Source organism: Armigeres subalbatus, chromosome 2 (assembly GCF_024139115.2).
Source record: "Armigeres subalbatus isolate Guangzhou_Male chromosome 2, GZ_Asu_2, whole genome shotgun sequence".
In the NCBI taxonomy this organism is placed as follows: Eukaryota; Metazoa; Arthropoda; class Insecta; order Diptera; family Culicidae; genus Armigeres; species Armigeres subalbatus.
The window spans coordinates 400,183,803-400,206,676 of NC_085140.1; the positions used below are offsets into that span (position 1 = coordinate 400,183,803).

At 41.7% G+C, this 22,874-nt stretch overlaps 2 protein-coding genes across 3 annotated transcripts; one reads left to right on the plus strand and one right to left on the minus strand.

Annotated features, from left to right (window-relative positions):
• The first annotated feature begins 6,812 nt into the window (after positions 1-6,812).
• Positions 6,813-10,419, plus strand: LOC134213275 (GILT-like protein 1). Its single transcript, XM_062692170.1, has 3 exons — positions 6,813-7,511; positions 7,570-7,734; positions 9,370-10,419. Exons 1-3 carry the CDS (start codon positions 7,404-7,406, stop codon positions 9,787-9,789), a joined length of 693 nt encoding a protein of 230 aa, XP_062548154.1. The 5' UTR covers positions 6,813-7,403; the 3' UTR covers positions 9,790-10,419.
• An 8,674-nt stretch (positions 10,420-19,093) lies between these two features.
• On the minus strand, positions 19,094-22,142 carry LOC134217531 (ruvB-like helicase 2). 2 transcript variants are annotated; one of them, XM_062696292.1, is made up of 3 exons: positions 21,986-22,142; positions 21,340-21,630; positions 19,094-20,359 (listed from the first exon to the last, which is right to left on the minus strand). In XM_062696292.1, exons 2-3 carry the CDS (start codon positions 21,601-21,603, stop codon positions 19,226-19,228), a joined length of 1,398 nt encoding a protein of 465 aa, XP_062552276.1. In that variant the 5' UTR covers positions 21,604-21,630; positions 21,986-22,142; the 3' UTR covers positions 19,094-19,225. The 2 variants fall into 2 exon arrangements, with proteins under 2 accessions (XP_062552276.1, XP_062552277.1); XM_062696293.1 differs by having other exon boundaries at positions 21,340-21,625; positions 21,986-22,138.
• Between the last annotated feature and the right edge of the window lie 732 nt (positions 22,143-22,874).

The window sequence follows — 22,874 nt, forward strand, 5'->3', positions numbered from 1 at the left end:
CTATGTTGTTTGATTCAAAATTTCCGAAAACTAGCATAAGAGGGCTGTTGTTTTGGTATTCAAACATTTTTGTGGGTGTTCAGTTGGAGCCAAGCTGAGCCCGTTCCTACGTGCCCCCCAAACCAAACTATTGAAAATTTTAATTCTTTCACGCCCGGTAAAAATTTCAGAACCAACCAATCCCGTACATGTATCCCAAACACGAAAATCAGATTGGTGTAAAGTACGCACCTTTTATTCCACCCCTTAATTTTCTCTGTGCATAAAAAGAGGCGTATTTTGCACGCGCGCGTCATTTTCGTTATGTAGCGTACGCAACACACGCTCAAACACGTTGGACCAACATTGACTCCGCCCCCAAGAAAATGCTTCGGTTACTGCTTTGTTTGACCGTGTGTGAAGTTGTTCGAACAACCATTTGACAGTTGGTGGCTCGGTTTGAATACCAGAGACGCCTCGTCTATACGTTCTACCTATAACAGGTAACTATTTTTAGTTCAATTAAAGTTAAATGCCTATATTTCGGGCATTAAACTATCCGACTTGGATATTAATTTACAATGATCTGAAAACTCATATGTGAATATGTACATTATGTGGAAGGTATTGATTTGACGGGCTACGAAGGACCTCCGTCGGCCTTCGCTAGCGGCTACTGAATGAGCTCAAGATTCCCATTCAGTGAGCTCGATTTTCGATGTGAACGTGTACTATACACATGTGGAAGTGAAGTGTTCCCGTCGGATCGTTGCACTATGGTCCAGGATACAGATTTACGCGGAAAGATGCATTTTACGCCAAAACTATATTTTTTAGAAAAAAACTGTTGTTCTACAAAATTGTTCGAAATAGTAAGGCCATTATTATGGTTCTACCAAAAAATAGGGTGGCGCCGTCATATAGAAAAAAAAAAAAAAAATTTTTTTTATTTCTCGGAATATTGACATGTTATGTTCTACAAAGTTGTAGCGTAGCTTATTCCTTAAGTTGGCTGATTTAGAGCAATTTTACCTATTTGGATTAGGGTGTACCACAAAAAAACAGTATTTTTTATCTACTTTTTTTGTTTTAGATTTCTCGAAAAAGTCGTCTTCAGGTGACTTTTAGAGCTAAAAAAATGCAACTTTTGATGGGTAAATATGCTCAGTATCTTTTTCCGATCAAAAGTTATAATAATAAAATACTGATAAAATACTGATCAGCTGAGCTCAAAGTGTTTTGCAACATATCAGAAACATTGTCGTAACAGCAATGAACCGAAGAGTTATTAATTCTGCAACTTATCTGTTTTGTTTCTGATATGAAACACATCGAGTTTTAAACCACCCAAGAAGTCAGATGGGTAGAATATAGCGACGCCACTTAAACGGCAATGAAACATTATGATTTTCTGAAACTGGAAAGTGGCTTTAATGTGACTCGATGTATTCCCAGTGTCTTCAATGCAATTTATTAGGAACAAACACCTATTTGAAAGATGTTGCGCGTGCTGCTTGGGAATCGTTTTTCAGTCAAAATTACATTTTTTTCATAAGTTGATATCTCCGGTTAGGGCAGACCAAAAAAATATATTCACACGGCATCTGAAAGAGAAATTAATATTCTTTATTATGTCAAAAAATTGGGGATATGTTATTTTTTTATCTCAAGTTTCACCAATTTTACTAAAATCATGTTTTTTTAAATAAATTGATATAACTCGACAACGGAAGAAGATACAGACGATATTCTTATAGCAAAACACGCGTTTTAAAAAGCCCCAAAAGTCTTCAGAGTTACAGAAAATGTTTTCTTAGCAAAATTGATTGAATAAGCTGCGCTACAACTTTGTAGAACATAACATGTCAATATTCCGAGAAATAAAAAAAATATTTTCTAACTTTTTTTAAATGATGGGCCACCCTATTTTTTGGTAGAACCATAATGATGGCCTTAATATTTCGAACAATTTTGTAGAACAACAGTTTTTTCTAAAAAATATAGTTTTGGCGTAAAATTCATCTTTCCGCGTAAATCTGTATCCTGGACCATAGTGCGTTGTCGAGAACCATTTTCACCGGATTACTGTGACATTCTGGCATACACATACACACACACATATGCACACACACACAAGTACTGGGCTGCGAAATGGTGAGTTGACATCTGGGAAGATGCGACCTACACAGCTCTGGTCCTCACAAGTTCCAATCTCACGCTTCCACGGGTCTTCCGATGACAATCGACCGCCAGCTATGGGTTTTGTACTTAGCTGGTAGTGCAGCCTGGGCACTGTTGTCCTTCTGACATCAGATAGAGTGAGTGGGTGCGACCAAAGGGACCATCGTCCCTAACCCCTAATCCCAAGGCGTTAAGCGACCCGTGCCGAGGGGATGCATGGCCAGGGGGTGAAATAATGAGCTAGGCCTTTAACGAAGCCTGTGGGGTACCTGGGCACCCTCCACAGTAATTGTCCCTTACCGCGTCATGCTGGGCTCTGGCGTGGTGGACCTCTTTTCCCGAGCAACTCGTGGGACCAAAATGGAAAACCAAGTCAATTCTTCAATAAGTGGTAGTAGTGTAGGCGACAACCCCTTCGCAAGAGGTGGGTTGTTCAGGTCTCCGCCTAGGAGGCAATAGTCGGCAGCTCGGTACGCAGCGCCAGCGTGCGTCACTTAACCTTCTCCTCGGCTACGCCGGTAGAGGTTATGGACGGCCCATGGCTTGTGGGTTGCATCAGCTGTTGGGAGAACCATCCATCGTTCACACCGCGAAAATCGGACGACTGCGGTGGGCCGGGCACGTAGCCAGAATGTCGGACAGTAACCCGGTGAAAATGGTTCTCGACAACGATCCGACGGGCACAAGAAGGCGAGGTGCACAGCGGACAAGGTGGATCGATCAGGTGGAAGATGACTAGCGGACCCTCCGTAGACTGCGTGGTTGGCGACGTGTAGCCATGGACCGAGCCGAATGGAGAAGACACTTATATACCGCACAGGCCACTTCGGCCTTAGTCTGAATAAATGAAATGAATGGCTTGTGGGAGCGATGAACCGCAAACGCGATGGGCTTTCGGGCTTCGAGGTGGCGACGGAACAGCTGGACGCCATCATCGACTTTGCGTCATCGAAGCATAATATCAGTAAGGACCTCAAGAGGAGCTTGCTGAACCTTCGGAAGTCGATGTTGGACGCCAAGCTGGAGAGGGCGGTCGGGACGGCCAAGTGTAAACCCGTGAAATCCGTGGAGTCGAGGTCTACCCAGACTGAGGCCCAAGGATTCGCGGTCGAATCGACCGAGGGTGTGCCAGCGAAGACGGTGGTGCCAAAGTCGGGGGTGACTGCACCAACGGAGCAAACACAAAAACGGGGGAGACAGTCTCCAGGGGATGAGCTTCCTGGGGGCCGCTACATAACGCGGAGGGTTACTACCCCGAACAAGGCTAGTGGGGCTGGGAAGCTGAACCCCGGCCAGGTACCTCCAAAACCGGGGGAGGAAGAACCTGCATCCACCCAGGAAAGAAGGTGGTAAGAGGTTACGGCAGGCTGAGAGCTCTAAGTCGCACCAGAACAGGGAAATAGAGTGGGATGACGCCTCCTGGACCCTGGTCAAGAACAAGAGGAAACCGAAGACGTCAAGGGCCGAAAAGAAGGCCCATCGCTCCAGGGGCGATGCCCTAGTCATCAAAACGGACGAGGCTTAGTACTCGGACGTCTTGAAGGCGATTAGGAGTGACGTCAAACTCGGTGAAATCGGCGCCGACGTACGTCGAATAAGACGTACCCGGATGGTCGAGATGCTCCTCGAGATGAAGCGGGGCGTCTCGCAAAAGGGCGCCGCCTACAAGAAGTTGGCGGATGAAGTCCTAGGCGAGACGGTCAAGGTGAGGGCACTCACGACGGAGGTGAATCTAAGGGTTAAAGACCTGGACGAGATCACCAAAGTCGAAGAGCTCGTTACGGCACTGCGGCGACAGAGTGAAGTGGAGACGCCCACCGCAGTCGTTCGGCTACGGAAAGGTCCGGCAGTGGCGCAGGTAGCATTGGTTCAACTATCTGCAGCGGACGCCTCCAAGGTAGTCAAATTAGGGAGCGTCAAGGTGGGATGGTCGGTGTGCCCTGTGGGCATATACGAGCAACCCGAAGTTTGCTTCAAGTGCCTGGAACCGGGGCACAAGCAATGGGACTGCAAAGGCACTGACAGAAGCAATCTCTGCCGACGCTGCGGATTGGAGAGACATAAGGCACAATGCTGCATGAACCCTCCCAATTGTTTGATTTGTTCCAGCAAAGCTGTGAACAGCAAGCACCCCATGGGGGGTACGATGTGCCCGGCGTTTAAGCGTGCTGCAAAATCACAGTGCAGGTAACGCAGCTGGCTTGCTCGGACTCGCCCGAGTGTCCGGTGTGCGCAGGTTTAAAGGAAACGGCGGAACACGTGTTGTTCGTGTGCCCACGTTTTCGCGCAATGCGTGACCACATGCATGCCACATTTGATCTGGACACTACCCCGGACAACCTAGTTCGGAGGATGTGTAAGGATGAAGTTGGCTGGAACGCCGTTTTATCGGCTATCGCCCAAATCGTCTCGGAGCTACACAGATGGTGGCGCGTGGACTCAAGGACGGCTTGTTCAGGCGCAAATAAGAGGTGGTCCAAGGGTTCGGAGTCGGCTTCGTGGGTCATACCGGTGGTCATGCCCTGTGCTCGAATTCGATCCTTTTATCGAACAAGTGGCCGCGCGAAGAACAACATGGTATCGTCGCTTTCGCGGCGTCGGTCAACCGGGCGGGTTCCGAGCTCGAGGACGGAAAGAGGTTCTCGTCAAGGCTGGGGCAGGCGTAGGCACCGCGTCAGCAAGTCCCTCTCTGTGTTGGCGAATAGACCCTATCGCAGAGAGGTCAATTTGGGGTGCACGCGGCATAATCATTCTTGATACCAGTCGTGCAGAGGAAAGCAGGCGCGAAGTCGACCCTTCCCACCTTCCGAGGACATAGGGCGTGGTAAGGCTACCTGGAAGGCCGGCAATGCGCTGGCACGATACCATGGTGTTCTTCTGAAAAAGCGAGTCACGATGTTCGATGCTGCAATGACACGCAGCTAACCTCGAGGGTGCTTTGTGCACTGCCCCCCCCCCTTTGAAGCATTACTTTCTGGTTGTACCGAAGGGACTATGAGCTTGGCGGCAATGGAAACGGTTTAGCGGGTCGTGGATGTAGTCCTGCCTCCCTCGTTTGTCTGTTGAGCAGATTCCCCCTTCATTGCTCAGGAAGAAAAAAAAAGACATCACCTCAATTCGTCGAGCTGAGTCGATCGGTATATAATAGACCTCTTCATGTTTTCAAAAAGTATCAAAAATTCAACCGGTCAGTTCAGAAACACAATTCATATGCTAAAATAAGCCTTCTGTAAAAAAAATTCAACTAATTCGGATAAAATTTCGAGGTGGCTCAAGTAAATTTAGTGTTTTTAAGTTATTTTAAATTTAAAAAAAAATCTAACAGGACATATAAACGCCGGAAACTATTGCAACAGCCTTTAAACGGAAGCTTTTGGTGTGCTCTACAAGTTTTGTGAACATTGCGATTCGTTCCGTTTACGTTTTGACTATGTTAAAGAGATTTTCAAGCTTTTAGTACATAGAAACACGGGTTCTTCTAGTCGTTGTTCTACTTTTTTTTTTAAATTAAATTCAATTTGTTTGAAGAAATCCTAACGTGCAAATGTATGACAAAGGTTCAGCTTCTGATTTTTTAAAATTTAACGGTAAGTCGCACATTGGCAATTATATTACTCAAATGTCCAGGTAAAAAGATGAATAATAATTAAATAAATTAGCAAAGATTTTTAAATAATTTAGGAATTTTGTAGAGCAACTACTTTTAGGAGAAACAGTGTTTTTATGCACTTAAAAGCTTGAAAATCACTTTAACATGGTCAAAACGTAAACGGAACGATTTGCAATGTTCACAAGACTTCTAGAGGACACCAAGAGCTTTCGTTTAAAGGCAGTTGCGATAGTTTCCGGCGTTTATATATCCTGTTAGATTTTTTTGAAAATTGAAAATAGCTCAAAAACACTAAATCGAAATCGAAATTTTATCCGAATTAGCTGAAAATTTGTTAAGAAGGCTTATTATAGCATATGAATTGTGATTCTGGGCTGACCGGTTGAATTTTTGATACTTTTTGAAAACATGAAGAGGTCTACTATATAACACTATGGGTCTCTGGGACTCCTATAAAAAGTTCGTTTTTGGAGCGATCATATACTTTGTATACGAGAAAGGCAAAAAAGGAAAAAAAAACACAAAACTAACACATTGGAAACGTGTATTGGAAAGTATTAAAATTGATCATCTTGTTCCTTCCATGGTTATCTTTGCCTGGTTCCAATCATCCAGAAATTCAAATAAAATGTGTCTGGCCCATAGTGCGCACACAACCGCTGAGAATAGATTAATAAAATTGATACAAACCTAAGCGATTTTATCGCCGCGACGGCGACAACTGATCGCTGCGGCTCTATCATAGTGTCGCTGAATGTAATGCTCCATTTACGCTTCAATACCAACAACGACAGAATCGAAATCGCCAAGTGACGGCGATAGTACCGTCGCGTGTGTTTGGGGGAACCTTTTAATCATCTTATGGCCCAGCCGGAATAGTGAGCCCAGCGGCGTGTCAAACGCGCTGCTTACCATTGAGGAACGGCCTTTACTCGGAGTCGCTCGATCTTTGGTTTGGTCGTATCGGTACCGCTGTTAAAAAATAAAAGCAAAACAAACTAACCAACGTCAAAGCAAATGACACATCCCACTCCGCAATCAGCTCTTTTAATGGTGTAGTCAGTGATAAGGATACCCTCGGCTCGGTAGTGTAGTATCTATGAAGCTGAGGTGTGCAGCCAAACTAATATCACCAATAGTTGTAGATATACATTTGGTGCATACGATTCTTCTATAATCCTTCTGTACAATTGTGTGGCAACTACCTATCCATTGTTCGTGCTCTGTATTTTGCTCACGTCTTAGGATTGCAGTGAAATCAATTAGTGAATCGTTTAAATATATGTTACTAACAAATCTAAAATTGCGATTAAACTTTCAATGCTTGAGTTATTTTTTTCATCTAGTTGCAAAAAAGTGAAATTTTACTCAGGTTCAAATTCGGACCAATCATATCAAAAAGAGTAATGATATATTGTTTCCATTCTACCGAAATTTTTTATTGCAAATAGGCAATAAAAATCAGCTCAAGTTTCCACCTGGGCAAAGAAAAATGTGGTTGTAATCAGAAAAAGAACAAACACGATTGGCTTACAGATATTCCACAATTCATTAACCAGCGTCTTATAGCTGTGTAATCAGAAATCAAGTCCCGATAAGCTCCAGTCAAAAAGAATAGCCAGACCGCAAAAAAATGTACCAAAAACGCTTGATGCGAATCATCTACCTGATTGTATTCGTTGTGGTAGTGATATTGCTGTATAAAAGCTTCACCAATGCACCAGAATCGAACCAAGTTCAGGTAAGTTGAATTAATAATTGGACCTGGAGAGCACTATTTGAAAGTTAATTAATTATAGGATGACTCCTTAGCCCGACCTGCGGATGCACCCGTCTATGTAATGGTTTTCTACGAGTCACTTTGTCCAGATTCGAAAAATTTCATTATCAAACAGCTTCAACCAGCTTTCGTCAGAGCGCCGCATCTATTTGAGATACAATTCGTACCGTACGGGAAAGCATCGGTGAGTATTTTAATAGAACGTAAGCAAGCCGGGATGGACGTGTGTAATTTATTCGGAATTTGCACACCTGGTTAGTGCATAGCACTTGTAATTAATGCATATTAGAGTAGCTATGATAGTAAATATTTTAGTATAAAAAAACATCGTGCACAAAACATACGGGTAGTAACTTAGTAACTATATGACAAAATTGGAATCAATTTGAGCGTCTACATTCTTAAAAATTTCATTCTTAAAAAACCATAACGAACTCAGCAAAATGAAACTCAATGTTTAGCTTTGCACGGTACTTATGTCTAGATTTATCATCAATTTGACCACAACAGTTACGACATTCGGAGATGAGCCAGCCTCGGGCTGAAAGTCTCCTAAATAAAGACAAAAAAAAAAAAAAAAGTTACGACATACTTTGCTCACGTTTGCAAATAAAACATGGAGTGCCCCAATTTGTAACTTATATAGATACTTCGGTTTTCATAAAGTCGAGTTAAGTAGGAGACACAGAATAAGACTTTTTTGTTGAGATTGTAATACGTAATCTACAAAAGTTACAACGTGTTAAAAATAAATGAAGTGATAAACTTATAATTAAAATTTAAAAAAATCACAGAAAAAAAAGTTTAAAAAATGGTATAGTAGGTATTTGGATTTGTATTATGACAACTCTCTCACTTATCATGTCTGTATAAACTCTCGATAGGTACGATATTTACGTTTTTACGTTTTTTGGTAGCTGTTACGGTTTACGGTTTCTTGTTCAGCGTTCAGTCATGTCGTCATTCCTGGCCATAATGCAGAAGACCGAGCCTGCGGTCATCGCGTCCGGGCCGTGGTTTGGCGGGCGGTGCGTCCACGTGGCGTGCGGTCCGAACGTGCGCCCGTACACAATGGTTGCGCCGCGGGTGCGGGATCCAGCCGGGCCCAGTCGTCAGTTGCCCCCTTCCCGGGGGGTGGTGGTGCTGGGTCCGGTCCCCGCCCGGCTAAACGGTGTGATTACCAGATTACCAGATTTTGGTAGCTGTTACGAAAATGAACTAATTCGGGGGCTACAACCCATGATAAATTGCTTTAAATAAGCCCCATTTGCGGGGGGCACCGGTTCGGATGATGCATTACACAGCTGTGCAAAAAAATATGGTCCCCAACATAAAATGAGCCAGAAAAACGTGTTTTATCAAACCCCCTTGGTGGGGGCCGCCTATCCGAAACAGTTTTTTTTTTCAACATGTATTATACTGCCCGGTGGCATCCCTATCTCACAATAGGTTTGTTTTGCAGCCAACATTACGCGACCGTATCCCACTGACAGTTCTGTATCCTAATGAGAATCAAATGTGATGCTTGTAAACAAAACACATACTATCATTAATTTTACACTGAGATGTTGGCTGCAAAAACATGGCGGCGTGCCACCCACCTGGTATTATACAAGTGCGATAGTTTTGTTTTCATGGCTTGTTATGATTCGAAGAGGTTTTATGTCTCTCTTTCATCGTTGTTCGAGAGTGATTTCTGCAAACTATGATTATGGCGAGTGAGCAAATGTGTTCATTGATAAAATTATTGAATAATATGTTAATATGAAGATTCAGATCGACGTTAATATATTGAATGCTTTCAATTATCTATCCCCAGACCAGCACCAAACCTGACGGATCGTTAGCTTTTGACTGCCAACACGGACCGATAGAATGTGACGCCAACATAATCCATGCGTGTGTCGTGGAAGCAGTTCATGATGCCAAAACACGCCTAGACATAGTGGCCTGCATGATCCGGGACAACATGATGCCAAAGGAAGCATTCTACCGTTGTGCCAAGGAGTACGGTGTGGAAATCGAGTCGATTCAGAAATGCTACGACAGCCCGCACGGAGCGGAACTGCTCAAGTTGCACGGGGAAGCAACCCACGCGTTGCGCCCACCGGTCACATTCATTCCCACAATCACCCTGGATGGCCAGCAGGGCCGGCAAGCTTCCATTCTGAAGGATCTCTTCGGCGAAGTGTGCAAGATTGCCTCCGGACGGGGGCCAAAACCGGTGGAATGTGAATGATAGCAAATGGTTATCTATACGATGAATCGGTTTTTCCGAGAAGGTTACGATGAGTTTCGTCAAATTCCGAAGCACATTCAACGCTCCATTCTACTACTACTGCAGTAGAAATGCTTTGGTTGCATTCTGATCGTTATCTGTAAGGCAGTATACACAATGATGATGCCCTCCATTGAGACTTTGTTTGAAACATCGAGTTATTATAAGTTATATACAAAATACGTGAAGCGTTCCATTGAAAATTTGTTTTCCTTTTGCGTAAAATACGTACGAGACGTAAATAATTTCTATCATACATTCAGACGAATGAAAATAGATAAAATCCAGCACTAAATTAGAAAGATATTACAGATTGATAGTAGATTAAAATTTTAAATATTACTAAGACAAGTCTCGTAGAATAAATCTGTGTCTAAAGAGTATCCATTGAATAAGCAGGAGTAGTTTAGGTTTAGACAATTTGTATGCAATATTCCAAACAGTAGTCTTCGTTAGAGCAACAGGATAGCAATAGTTGGGAAACGTAGAAATACCTGGTAGCTGGACTCTATCTACAGGTAGCATTAAAGAATACCAAGAAAAATGTACTTTAAATGAATTAGCTCCTAATAAACATATAATGTCTATGAATTAGAGAGATTCTTTAAGATAACTGAAATTCCATGAGATTTTGTTCAACATCCTTTCAATTGTTATGTAACATGTACTGTCTCTCTCATTTGTTGATGTGCGCTGTTTGTGTTTTTGGAAGTTTTTGAACAAAATCAATTTGTCGCACGAAAGTTTAAATAATGTACGGGGCAATATGAAACACTATTGAATTCTTTTATTCAAAAAAAAGTGTTGTAATATAGATAAATGGTGCGCTAACAACAATTTAGAGTGCGTCAAAACTTTTTTTTTCTTAATTTCAAATTTACTGATGAAAATTAACATTTTCAAATAAGTGTGTTTTCATTTCAGAATCGAATTTTGATGCGTTTTTCACAGTGCTTCATATTTGGAGCATTTTCTATTCGATTATATAGCTTTGATATTCACTCATATTCTTGTACACGTTCGAATAATTTTTCTGACGAAATTTGATGCGCAATTCTCGTAAAACCCAGCAAAACCAAAAATAGAAAAATGATTTGAATAAATATGCACCCATATTCTTGTTTACGTACGAACGCACTTTCGAACGAAAGTTGAAGCGCATTCTCGTTTACGCCAGCAAAACCAAATGGAGAAACAGTTCGAACGAATCGCATTCGTTCGGAAGTATCGATCGTTTTTTCTTCTTTATTAAAAAGGCTTTCAGCCCTTGGCTGGTTCACCGCTGGAAAAGGAGAGAAAAAAAAGGAGGAGCCAGAAGGGCTCAACTAGGGTGGTCGGTATTGACCATTTTTGTCAAATTCCGGTTTTCGGTATTTGATGGAGTCAATACCGGTAATACCGGTAGAATACCGTTTTTGTGAAAATTTCAGGTAGTAAAAGAAAGACTTTTGATTTCTGGATGAAAAACAATATTTGTTGACAAACTTCAAATGTTAAAATCATTGCTTGTTGAGCTGGGAAAAGCGAAACTTAAGTAGACATTACATGAACCGGTGCCAGCAAAAGTGGTACATAAACCATTTTTGTCAATTTTGATTTGTTTACACCAACGGCTTCTTTATGCAAAGATCTAGTAAGGTAATATCGAAAAAGTGATTTTTGGCAACTGAATCTGAAGATGTGCACATTTTATTTTCTGGTATATATCACAATGGCCATTTCGTTGCCAGAAAAAGTGGTACATGTACAGTTCCACCCACTAAAATCAGCTTATTTAAAAGAAAATTCGGCAACATGACTGTTTTCCCAACAGATTTTAATCCCATTTTGAATTTCAATATAGTTTTCTGCCGTTTAGAATGATTTTAAAAATGTACATGTACCATTTTCACTGTCAACGTTTTTCGGTTTCTGTTTCCTTTTGTTTCCATTAATAGTGGTACATGTGCAGTTTGTTCCAATAAACTTGAAATTTGTCATAAAATTCGCTTATTTTTCACTACTATCTTTAGGCACAGCAGTCATAACATGTTGGTATAGTTTAGTTGCAAAAAAATGCAAATATGAATTTATTAATCGATGTTTTTGTGAAAATGCGTCTCCTGAAAAATTTACTCAATGTAACATGTACCACTTTCGCTGGCACCGGTTCACATACTGAGCGACTCATCTCCCAATCCGCATTGGATTTTGTTAACAATATTGCCAACTACTGAGAATGCCCTTTCTGGTGGTGCAACCGAAGTAGGACGAATGATTCCAAGACCGTCGAAAATCAGTGTCAAATACTTGCCCGTAATCCCTTCCGATTCATAGTAGGAAAGTTCCTTACGGATTGCATGTTCGGATTCTGGCGCCAACGTATTTGTCACCAGCAACGCAAATGTTTTGCTTTGCTACAGTCTCATCACAAGTTGTTCTTTAACCGAAAAACCAGAAAAATATGCGTACCGATCGTCATATATTATCGTTTTCTCAGTTTCAACGATCGCATCAGGAATGATTAGACGCTTCATGATCCCATACGCATGCTTAATCTAAGTAGCTCTGGATGCCTTGAAGAAAATGCCAAAATCGTGTCTGATTAATTGCTTCACGGCAGAATTATTCAAAAAAGCAAAAAGATCGGCGTATTTGGATCTTCTCTCTTGGATTCATTCCTTAAAAGCATCGAAATATTAGCGGAAATATATGTGGCTTGATTTGATAATAGTTCCAACGTAAATTGGAACGCCACATCGCCTTCATATAGAGTGCAGAACTCACAGAGCAGTAGTTCCACAACAGATGGAACATGTTTGAGGGCTTGAATGATTTCAGCGTGCCTTGGTATCAGCCACTAATTCAAATTCTTTTCCGAATTCAGAAAGGACATATTTTTGCAGAAAATCGTTTAGATCTACGGTGATCTACGGAAAATAACTATTACTTCTCATACCGTTTTCAAAATTTCATACATTGCGGGAAAATTCTGGACGATATCAACAATGTTCATTGAAGAAAAAGTCAGATTTTTTATACTGCCAGCAAAATTTTCAATACCGAAAATACCGGTATTTTCCGTCTCTAATACCGGTATTTTCGGTACCCAAAATTGGCCGGTAATACCGGTATAACCGGTTTCGGTACTACCGATTAGACCACCCTAGGCTCAACCTTCGCTGTCAGTCACTGTCATTTTCAACTAGTCCGTGGTTCCGTGCCTGGTCAATATCTTTTAATCCGTGGTGGGTCCATGTTAGGTGTTTATCTTTATCCGTGCCATTGCCCAAGTTCGTTTGCTTTGTTCGGTGTACAATTATAGTAACTTCGTTGTTTCCAGTGTATATCGATGTCCTTTTTTTCGTTAGCGTGCGTGGGTCGTGTAGTATCGATTGTTCGTAAACATGAATACGAAAAATTATGAAACTTTATTGACAAATTAAAAAATATCATATATTTATGGGATATGGCTGAAAGTCGGACTAAAAGACTTTGTGGCCAGACAGTTAAATTTATTGCCACTCTAAATTCTACTTCTTCTATGGCTCTGCATTCCAAATGGAACTTGACCTTCTTTTCAACTTAGTATTCTATTAACATTTACTCAGGTTTTTTTTTAATTTATTAATGTGTTTTTTTATTAGGATTAAGTTCAACACAGGATTTCCTCAGGTCTTACGTGAAAACTTTTCTATACCTGCCATTGAATGAGTATGGATCTTGTATGGCAAGACAAGTACAATGGATACACTATGCCCAGGGTGTCAACAAAGTTTCCAATCCGAAAACATCCATGACCGAACCACGAATACGGCATTCGACTGTGTCGGGTGTTCACTGCCACATACAGTTAACCATCAATCAGGCTCGAATACTAATCATTGTTCGGACGTTTCTCATACATTTTGTTCTTGCAGTTCGCTGACGGATTTAGCGAAATTTCTTGGTTTCGCCTTAAGGTTGCGCGCCATCTGGTGGTCTTCCAGAATCGGGTTGGTATTTGTAGCTTAGTACTTTGAGTTGAGCTAAGGCCCAGAGCGACCGTTTCATCGTCGTCATCTACAATATCCTTACACGGTCACCGTAGTAATTTAAACCAGTGAAAAACAGAGTTTTAGTTAGGTCACATTCATCGGGATTATCTTTTTTTTAATTCGCATTCTAGTCTAGGTGTTAGATGAGATGCAACAAAAATGAATTGTCGTATTTTTATATAGAGAAGCATGCTTGCTGAGAAGGTATTAAGTATCATCCTTAGAGTGCTAATATTGCCCCGTCCTACCGTAAATCGAAATCTTCTTCCTTCTCCGACTTAAAAAAATGGACAGGACCACCGTCTAAGACCAGAGGTCGTACAGTCTGAGCACTTAACACCTAGCCTGAGACAACGGACAGGACACATAACACCCAGTGGACCAGTGGAGAATTTTTCGATCACGAAAAGTTTCCTCCTAACCGGGGCGGGAGTCGAACCCACACTCCATAGCACATGTGCCTAAACGATTGGCGTCGCTAACCACACGGCTACGAAACCCACAATTTGTTGTCTTTTGATTTTGATATGAAATTTTCATATTTTTTGTGAGAATGACAAGAAATTTTTAGGTAGCATAGAATGGAACAAGACTATTTATTTTTGGTGCTTCCATTTGATTTTTGATTCTTACTCATTTTACTTCGAAGCTTAGCTTTGACTGACTACACTGCCGTGAATCGCATATCTGTCCCATCTTTTCTGGGTTTCCTATTCATATGGGACAAATATGCGATTCACGGCAGTACACGTATTGCTACTCCGTGATTGACCAGAATCAGTAGAATTGCACAAAGAATCAACTGAATGATTGGCTCGGATTGTTCAAGCATTCTCAGTGTGCAAGTTTCAGTGACTCAAATGTTCAAATGATCAATAACGGCGCCGGCCACGTCCTTGTTTGATTCTTACACTATTTTCTTCTAAATTTTTTTATTCTTTATTCTTCATTTTCTCTTCTTTCTTCTTTTTGCTATTTCCTTCCTTCTTAATGCTTCCTTCATCCGTTTTTTCCTTCTTTATTCCTTCTTTATATAGCCGAAAGGCTATATGATCACTCCAAAAACGAACTTTTGATAGGAGTCCCGGAGACCCATAGTGTTATATACCAATCGACGAACTGAGATGATGTCTGTATGTGTGTGTGTTTTTCTAAGCACGCCCTCTGTCCTCGGAAGGTGGGAAGGGTCGACTTCGCGCCTGCTTCCCTCTGCACGGCAGATATCAAGAATAATGATGCCGTGTGCACCCCAAATTGACCTCTCTACGATAGGGCCTATTCGCCAACACACATAGGGACTTGCCGATGCGGTGCCTACGCCTGCCCCAGCCTTGACGAGGACCCCTTTCCGTCCTCGGGCTCGGAACCTGCCCGGTTGACCGACGCCGCGAAAGCGACGATACCATGTTGTTTTTCGCGCGGCCACTTGTTCGATAAAAGGGTCGAGTTCGACCACAGGGCACCGGTATGACCCATGAAGCCGACTCCGAACCCTTGGACCACCTTTTATTTGCGCCTGAACTAGCTATTCCTTGAGTCCACGCGCCACCTTCTGTGTAGCTCCGAGACGATTTGGACGATAGGACGATTGGATGATGAACTTATACAAATTATAAAAAAATCACGTTTATAAAGATTAAAAAAAAAGACGATGCCCGATAAAACAGCGTTCCAGCCAACTTCTTCTTCACACATCCTCCGGACTAGGTTGTCCGGGGTAGTGTCCAGACCACATGTGTTGCTATCGCACACGGCGGACGCGTTCTGGTTTGTTGTCTCTCGCTAACGTAAAACAATGAACAATTCGCAGGAATCAACACTAGTAGTGGATTTCAGTGTCCTCCCAATTCGTCCCGATGTTGGAAAAGTGAAGCGTTTTCTGGATGATCAGCTAAAGATTGAATATGCGGATGTCAAGAGCATCCAATTGCATAACACCCGCAATTGTGTTCTTCTATGGTTGATAGACAAAGAAGTCGCTTTGCGCTATCAATCAGAACACAATTGCAAGCGATCAATTGTGTGTGAAGGAAAGTCATACAAGATACCAATTTATATGGATAGTGATGCGGTAATCGTTAGAGTTCACGACTTACCCGCTTCGATGAGCCATGCTACCGTACGCGAGCATATGCTCAAGTATGGAGAAGTTATTTCTATTCGGAACGAGTCATGGAAGCATTATTTTCCGAACGGTGTACTTGTTCTGCGTATGAACTTACTCCAACACATTCCGTCTTTCATATCAATTGGCGAGTACACCTCTATGGTAACTTACTGTAACCAGCCGAAAATATGTCGCCGGTGTAACAAACCAGCGCATCCAAACAAAACTTGTGAACAGTCAAATAGAAATATTGCGGCAGTTTCATCAACACTTTCCTCACAAGACGAGTTGTTCGACCAGGCCGAATTCCCACCGTTAAACACAAATCAAAAACCATCAACGCCTCCTAAAGCAGCAGCAGAAGAACGACCGCAAAACGATGACGAGTGGACTGACATCGAAGACAATGCATCTAATTCATCGTCCGAATACAGTCAAACCTCCATGAGTCGATGTTCTATGACTCGATATCGACTCATGGAAGCAAATTATGCCATATTAAAAAATATTTTCTGGGTTACTGCGATGGTCCCTCCAAACAGTTTTTCAAAGATTTCCCATTCCACATCTCGATATTTCTATGAGTCGATGGTCCCTTCAATATCGACTCATGGAGGTTTGACTGTATAATGAAGTAACTAACAAACGCCGGCGGTCAAAGCGAAGCAGAGAGATGGATGCAAAAAAAGCTTGTACGGATCAGTGTTTCCTCAACGCGGATCAGATGGAAATTGTTGAGAAGGTTAAAGAAATGTTGGGAAATAAAAATGGGAAGAGTTGTAATACTAAGTAGTATTAGATGAATATCGGCTCTGTTAAGCTGGATGCGGCGAGTGAGCCTAAAATAAACGGAATGAGTAAAAAAAACATGTGTTCCGCCGTTTCCTCTAAACCTGCGCACACCGGACACTCGGGCGATACCGAGTGTCCGAACCCGTGTAGATACTGTCTGAAGCAACCATGGCCTGTAAGGACCTGGGCCAGATGGAAAGTGATTTCCCCATGGCGCCTCTTGACCCACGTACCTTTCTCCGGTATCAACCAATGTGTTCAGCTACCCTTAGTGGAACTGTCCCACGCACGCTGCCATTTGACCATTGATGCCAACCTGACAGTCCTACGGATGCCTCTCGTGCCGCGCATTTCGAAGCACTCTATGTCTTCACCGATAACGATGTCAATAGGCATCATACAATGCCAAGTGTTTAATGAAGCGTTTAGAGGTGAGTTGCTTGCCCTTGTCCGACTTTCACAACCGACAACCGACAACCACCTCAGTCTTGTGGTGAGCCAGTTCTAACTTTCTGGAACTCATCCACTCTCCACAATTACGATCGAGTAGGCTGCAGCCAACTCCACATCTTCGATCCATTCGCCGTAGACCTTCAGCGTAATATTGTCAGCGAAGCTGGGAACTTCAACATCAAGACACCTTCTTACATGACGTTCCATAACACCGGACCCAGTATAGAACCTTGCGGAGCCCCTGATTTATGTCAATTTATATCATTCTTCCTTCTTCTTTATACCTACTTCTTATTCATTTTTCGTTCATCTTTGTTCTTTCTTATCAATTCTTCCCTTTTTTTCATTTTTTTTGTCTTCCATATTCCATCTTCCATCTTTCTTCTCCCTTCATCCTTCTATCATCCTTATTTATCTCTTCTTCCTCCTTTCTCCGTTTTTTCTTTATTCTTTTTTTCTCTTCCTTTTTCTGTCTTGTCTTTTCTTTTCTAGCTCAAGCGGTGTTTTCTCGATGGATTTCGTCCAACGTGGGAGCTCATTTTAGCGTCGATAAGCATGCATCGAGGCATCTGATGTCCTGCACCTTTGTTCATTGTCAACCCTTCTTTCTTGGAAATGGCAGCAAAGTAATCTTATATTCGACGCTGCACTTGCAGGATCAGATCACGCTAAATCTTTTAATGTTCACGCTTTCCGCCAAACTATCATAAACAGCTCGGTGTATTATATCAGGATCATGATTTTGAACTTCTTAGAAGTCTTTAACTGGTACAGCCAATTTTCTTCGCCACCGCTGCTTATCACGTTAGATGATACAACCACTGCAACCTCGTAGAGTAGTATCTAATTTTACTTGGAGTCAAGTCTTCTAACCGAAATCAGGTTTGACTTCAAATCTTGGACGTGAAATTATTCGGGCATTTCACTTCTTGCTACTTTCTTTTCTCTACTCGAAAAAACAGGCGCCCCAGACCGGAACCTTTCACCACCGTCTTATTTTCATCGGCCAGCGTGATGAAAATTTTCTAGGATTTACTGCCTGTAACCACATAGTTCTGCTATCTTTACTGGGTTTGCTATTCGTATGGGACAATCAAGGCAGTTTAGCTCGTACATGTGCGGAGTTGCTCCCAAATCAACGATTCACACATTCGATCGCAGTTCATATAAACTTCCGACCGGTTTCCCAACGCTGCCGTGAGAAAAAAAGAAAGTATAGGGCATACATTGCAGCACCATCGCCACAATCAAACTAGGCTTCAGATCCTATCCAGCGTTTGCGAAACATGCGCACAGCTGCTCTATGTCGAATAGATGGCCCTCCATTTTCCTGTCGTCGGTTTACTCAGCCTTGCACATCTTTTTCAAATGCGACACGCGCGTGCACATCGTCGGCTTATGGTGGTGTTTCTTTAGCCTTTCCCAGGTCTCTCTGGGGGTCATGCAGGTTCGAAAAGTGAGTGTTGCCTGTCATCGACAAGCAAAACAATAGTGACCCGTGTGTTAGCGTCTACCTGCCGTAAACTATGGGATGTGGTCATAGGTTGGACCGAGAGCAATAAAATAACTTTGTTACTAGACGAAATTAGAGCTAAATTTAATTTACCTACTTAAATATAAGATACAAAATCATAGCGGTCGCATCACCTTCAACAATATTGCCCCGTATGGTCATATTGTTCTACCACTTTTTACCCAGAATAGACAAGATATTAACGGAGTTATAACAAAGTTTACATAACAACATAGTTATACTTCTTTCACATTATGAACAATTAGTTATCCGAAGCCCAAATTAATATTTGTTTCTCTTGATTTTTAAAAATATTCTGTCTTAAAAATCTTTAGGAGTTTACTATGACCCAGGAAGATTTCGAAGTAATTGATTTTCATTCCCTTCATTAGTAGTAGTTTATTGGCTTTGGACGCTTTAATATGACACGTAAGCGTAACAAAATTGGAATCAATATATAGAACGCACAGTTTTTCAGGTTGTTTCAAAACTAATTACTTACTTACTGAAATCCGCTTAGCTGGTTTCCACCTCCATCGCTTGTTCCGCCTGACTCAAACTATCGTCATAGAACAGATATTCATCTTGGTACTCCTTCATGATTTTGCTGGAACGCTTCTCGTCCAAAAATAGTGAATATACCTTCCGGATGTCCTCCACAGTAATCTCCGCTGCCTTACGCCTCTTGCTCACTAAACTTGCGGTTGTTATCGACTGAATGGCGTACCGGAGACTTGTCTCTGTAGCGATCCGACCCAGAACCATCAATGCTTCATTATTGATCTGACAGTCCTCCTCTTCGCAGCGAATCTTGAGAATCTCTTTGATTTCCTTTGCCGAGTACGGAACTGTTCGAATGATAATCATTCTGTCAAGTAAATCGATTGGAATCCCGTGAGGGCTTCGATAATTTGTGCCACGGATTTTGGTTATACCACGATTGGTGGCCATAATAACGACCGGTGCCATGTCGCTTTCCAAGGCTCTATTCAGAAATGAAAAACATTCGATATCCAACATGTGAGCTTCGTCAATAAATAATACTCCGGGATTGATCTCTGCTTTGCCCTCCTCGCGCCACTCCATGACTTTGCTGTTGATCTGGTCACGAACCTCTTGTTTGATCTCTCCGGTATCACCGGCGAACAGAGCCAAAAATCCGTGCGTCCTGCTGTTGATGACATCAATTTCATGGAGGGTTACAGTGTGAACCACTTCCTTGCGCTTCTGCAGCTCGCCTTCGGGACATTGAACAAATCGCGTTTGAGCTCCTGTGGCATCATAGTCTCTAGCTCTGGTGAAACTTCGTCCCAGCTTACTGACTTTTCCGGATGCCTTATCGATGGTGATCACATCACCAGCTTGTATTTTCTCCTTCATGAAGCATTCGATGATCTTGTTTCCTAGATCGTAATTTGTCTCCATATCGGTAGTCTTGATCGTCACTTTGCCAACTTTCTGTCCCGTGCCGGATGCTGGACGGTCAATTTGAATCTCCACTACTTCGCCTTCAATTATCTCTGTTTCTTCCTTTATACGAACACCAATACTCTTTCGTAGAGCTTGCGACAGCGCCTCTGTTTTGTTCATTTCTAAGGAGTAGATCTCCGAACCCGACATACTCGTGAAAGGTGTTTCGTTGCCAAGAGCCTAAAATACACAAATGCATTGAATTATTGTCTAAAAAGAATTAAATAATACTAAGTAATTGGTCTGTCGTTTTCGTTTATCCGGCGGCGCAACATTTGGCACCGCAAAAACGATAGGTTTGGGTGCAACTCTTATGACTGACATGACATGTCTTGCATGGCATTGGCGATGTCATTGACAATTTTATTACAATGGCATAAAGCACGCAAATATATTAATGTCTTAGAGCCCCACACATAGGATACGTTAGCGTTGCGTTTGACAGTTTTCCCATGGGAAATGTGTCAAACGCAACGCAAACGTATCCTATGTGCGGGGCTCTTACTCTAGATGCGGTAAGGTCACCAACAATGGAAACAAAACTTCCCCGTTGATATGTACAATACAGTATTGACCCGATTTTGTCAACCCCGATTTTATCACGTTTTCGACCCGATTTTATCACGTCCTGATTTTGTCACGTTTTCGACCCGATTTTGTCACCCCAAAAAAATTTGTCATTCTTTTTATTTTCGTAAATAATACCAAAAACAACATTGATTTTCATGAAATAACTTTCACCGCCTGTAGTTTATTACGAACGACTTCTGAGTACCTGGGAAATGTTCTGTAAGCAATTTCGACAAGAAATAACGGGTACCGTTCACGGATTTTGCCTTTCGAAGGCATAAAATGATTCATGTTTGTAGAATGAATTAAAAAAAAATGAAAATTTTTTTTTTCCAATTTTGTCACATACCCTGTTTTATCACCCCAAAATTCACCAGGGGGGTGACAAAATCGGGATATTACTGTACTATCCTCACTTAGAAACGGATAGATTTTTCTTCACCGGTGGAAAATAATATAATCCTAGTATAGAAGTGGATACTACTCGTTTAAAACAAATAATTTCTATGCAAGTTGGTTCAAATGAAGGAAAACGACACAACAGAAAATTTACGAAATATACGAAGCAAACATCAATGTCAAATACTCACCTGTGCCATTCCCACGGCAATTGCCGTCTTTCCGGTACTTGGTTCACCAGCCAGCAAGATGCAGCGACCAGCAATTTTTCCCTCTCGCACAATCTGCACCACCAATCCGGCGGCACGACGGGCATCTTTCTGGCCCACCATTCCCTGTGATACGGCACGCGCCTCCAGCACATCGTCTAAACCGAGCCCGCGGATATGGGAATGAGCTCCAATACGCTCAATGCGTGTGATATCCCGAACTTCGATTTTATCAAATTCTGCCATTGCCAGAGAATTATCGTCCGCGCTGCCCTTTAAAAGAATGAAAATTAAATCGATATAAAGGCTCAAAAATAAACAAATCGGACACCAAGGAAACCAAGGAATCAAATCAATAAAATATGTAACCAAATTTTGGTACTCGGATCCATTTTTACCTGATTCTGTAGAATAATTTTATTGAGGATCTCTAATAGAAAAAAATCAATAATTTAGGAAAGCTTGACCTTTCAGATCGTTATTTTCATTAAAAAAAACTTCGAAGTTCCGATCGGATAACAGAGAGAAACTGACTTGCGATTAACAAAACGCGTTGTTCAGAATCTAGTTTTTACTAACTATGCATAAGGAAAAATAAAATAAAATATTTGCCTTTCATTCTACTTACCAAAGATTCACAGGTGCTGTTTAAAATACAATTCCTTATGAACTATTTTAACAAATTATTGAAAAAGTTTGAAATTCAACCAAGAGCGATGAGACACACGACACGGCACTGTTTAGAGGTTAAGTTGCTTTGTTTTTGTTTGACCAGTTTGACGCGATGCCGCAAGCTACCACAGTTGATCCTTTATTCACGTTTACACGGAACAGAAAATCAACTCAATTTTGCACATTCTTTTCAGGGCTGCCATTTACAGCCGAATTTCATCAAAAAATATCTTATGAAAATGGGTTGTTTTTTATTTTGTTCATTAATGTACTGCTTCCAATGGAATTTAAAATTCAATAAGGTATTTTATGAGACGTTTCGCGGTGGCCCGATTAAATATTTACATTTAATGTTTTGTTTTGGTATGATTCTGCTTGAACATTCCATTAGGTCCGAACACAAAATAATGTCTGTAAAGTTTTACTTTTCATTCATGTTTTCTTTAGCATATCATGCTTAGAATGCAATGGTATATAAATAATCTAACAACACGTTTTAAGAATCATATGAAAAACCTTGTTCTAAATCCCTGGTAGCTTTTCGGCTAACAGGTAGGATTGATTATGAGACCCATCGGAATGTTCAGCGCGAAATTATCAAACAAACGGGCTCCCACTAATTATTGTCAAAGTAAATAAATCTAGAGTGCTTTGAGAATAGGTCGTATGTGCAAAAGAGAGTCTCTCTTTGCCTCCATTCTCTTTCGATTATTACAGATCTATAATAAAGTTTACTTCAGATTTCTTGGCAGATATCTAAAGATTATAGCTTTGTCTAGCGTTCTGAAGTGAAAATGTGGCAAAATATGCAAAACTAGCTTATGTACAAGCGAAAGAGAGCGTGA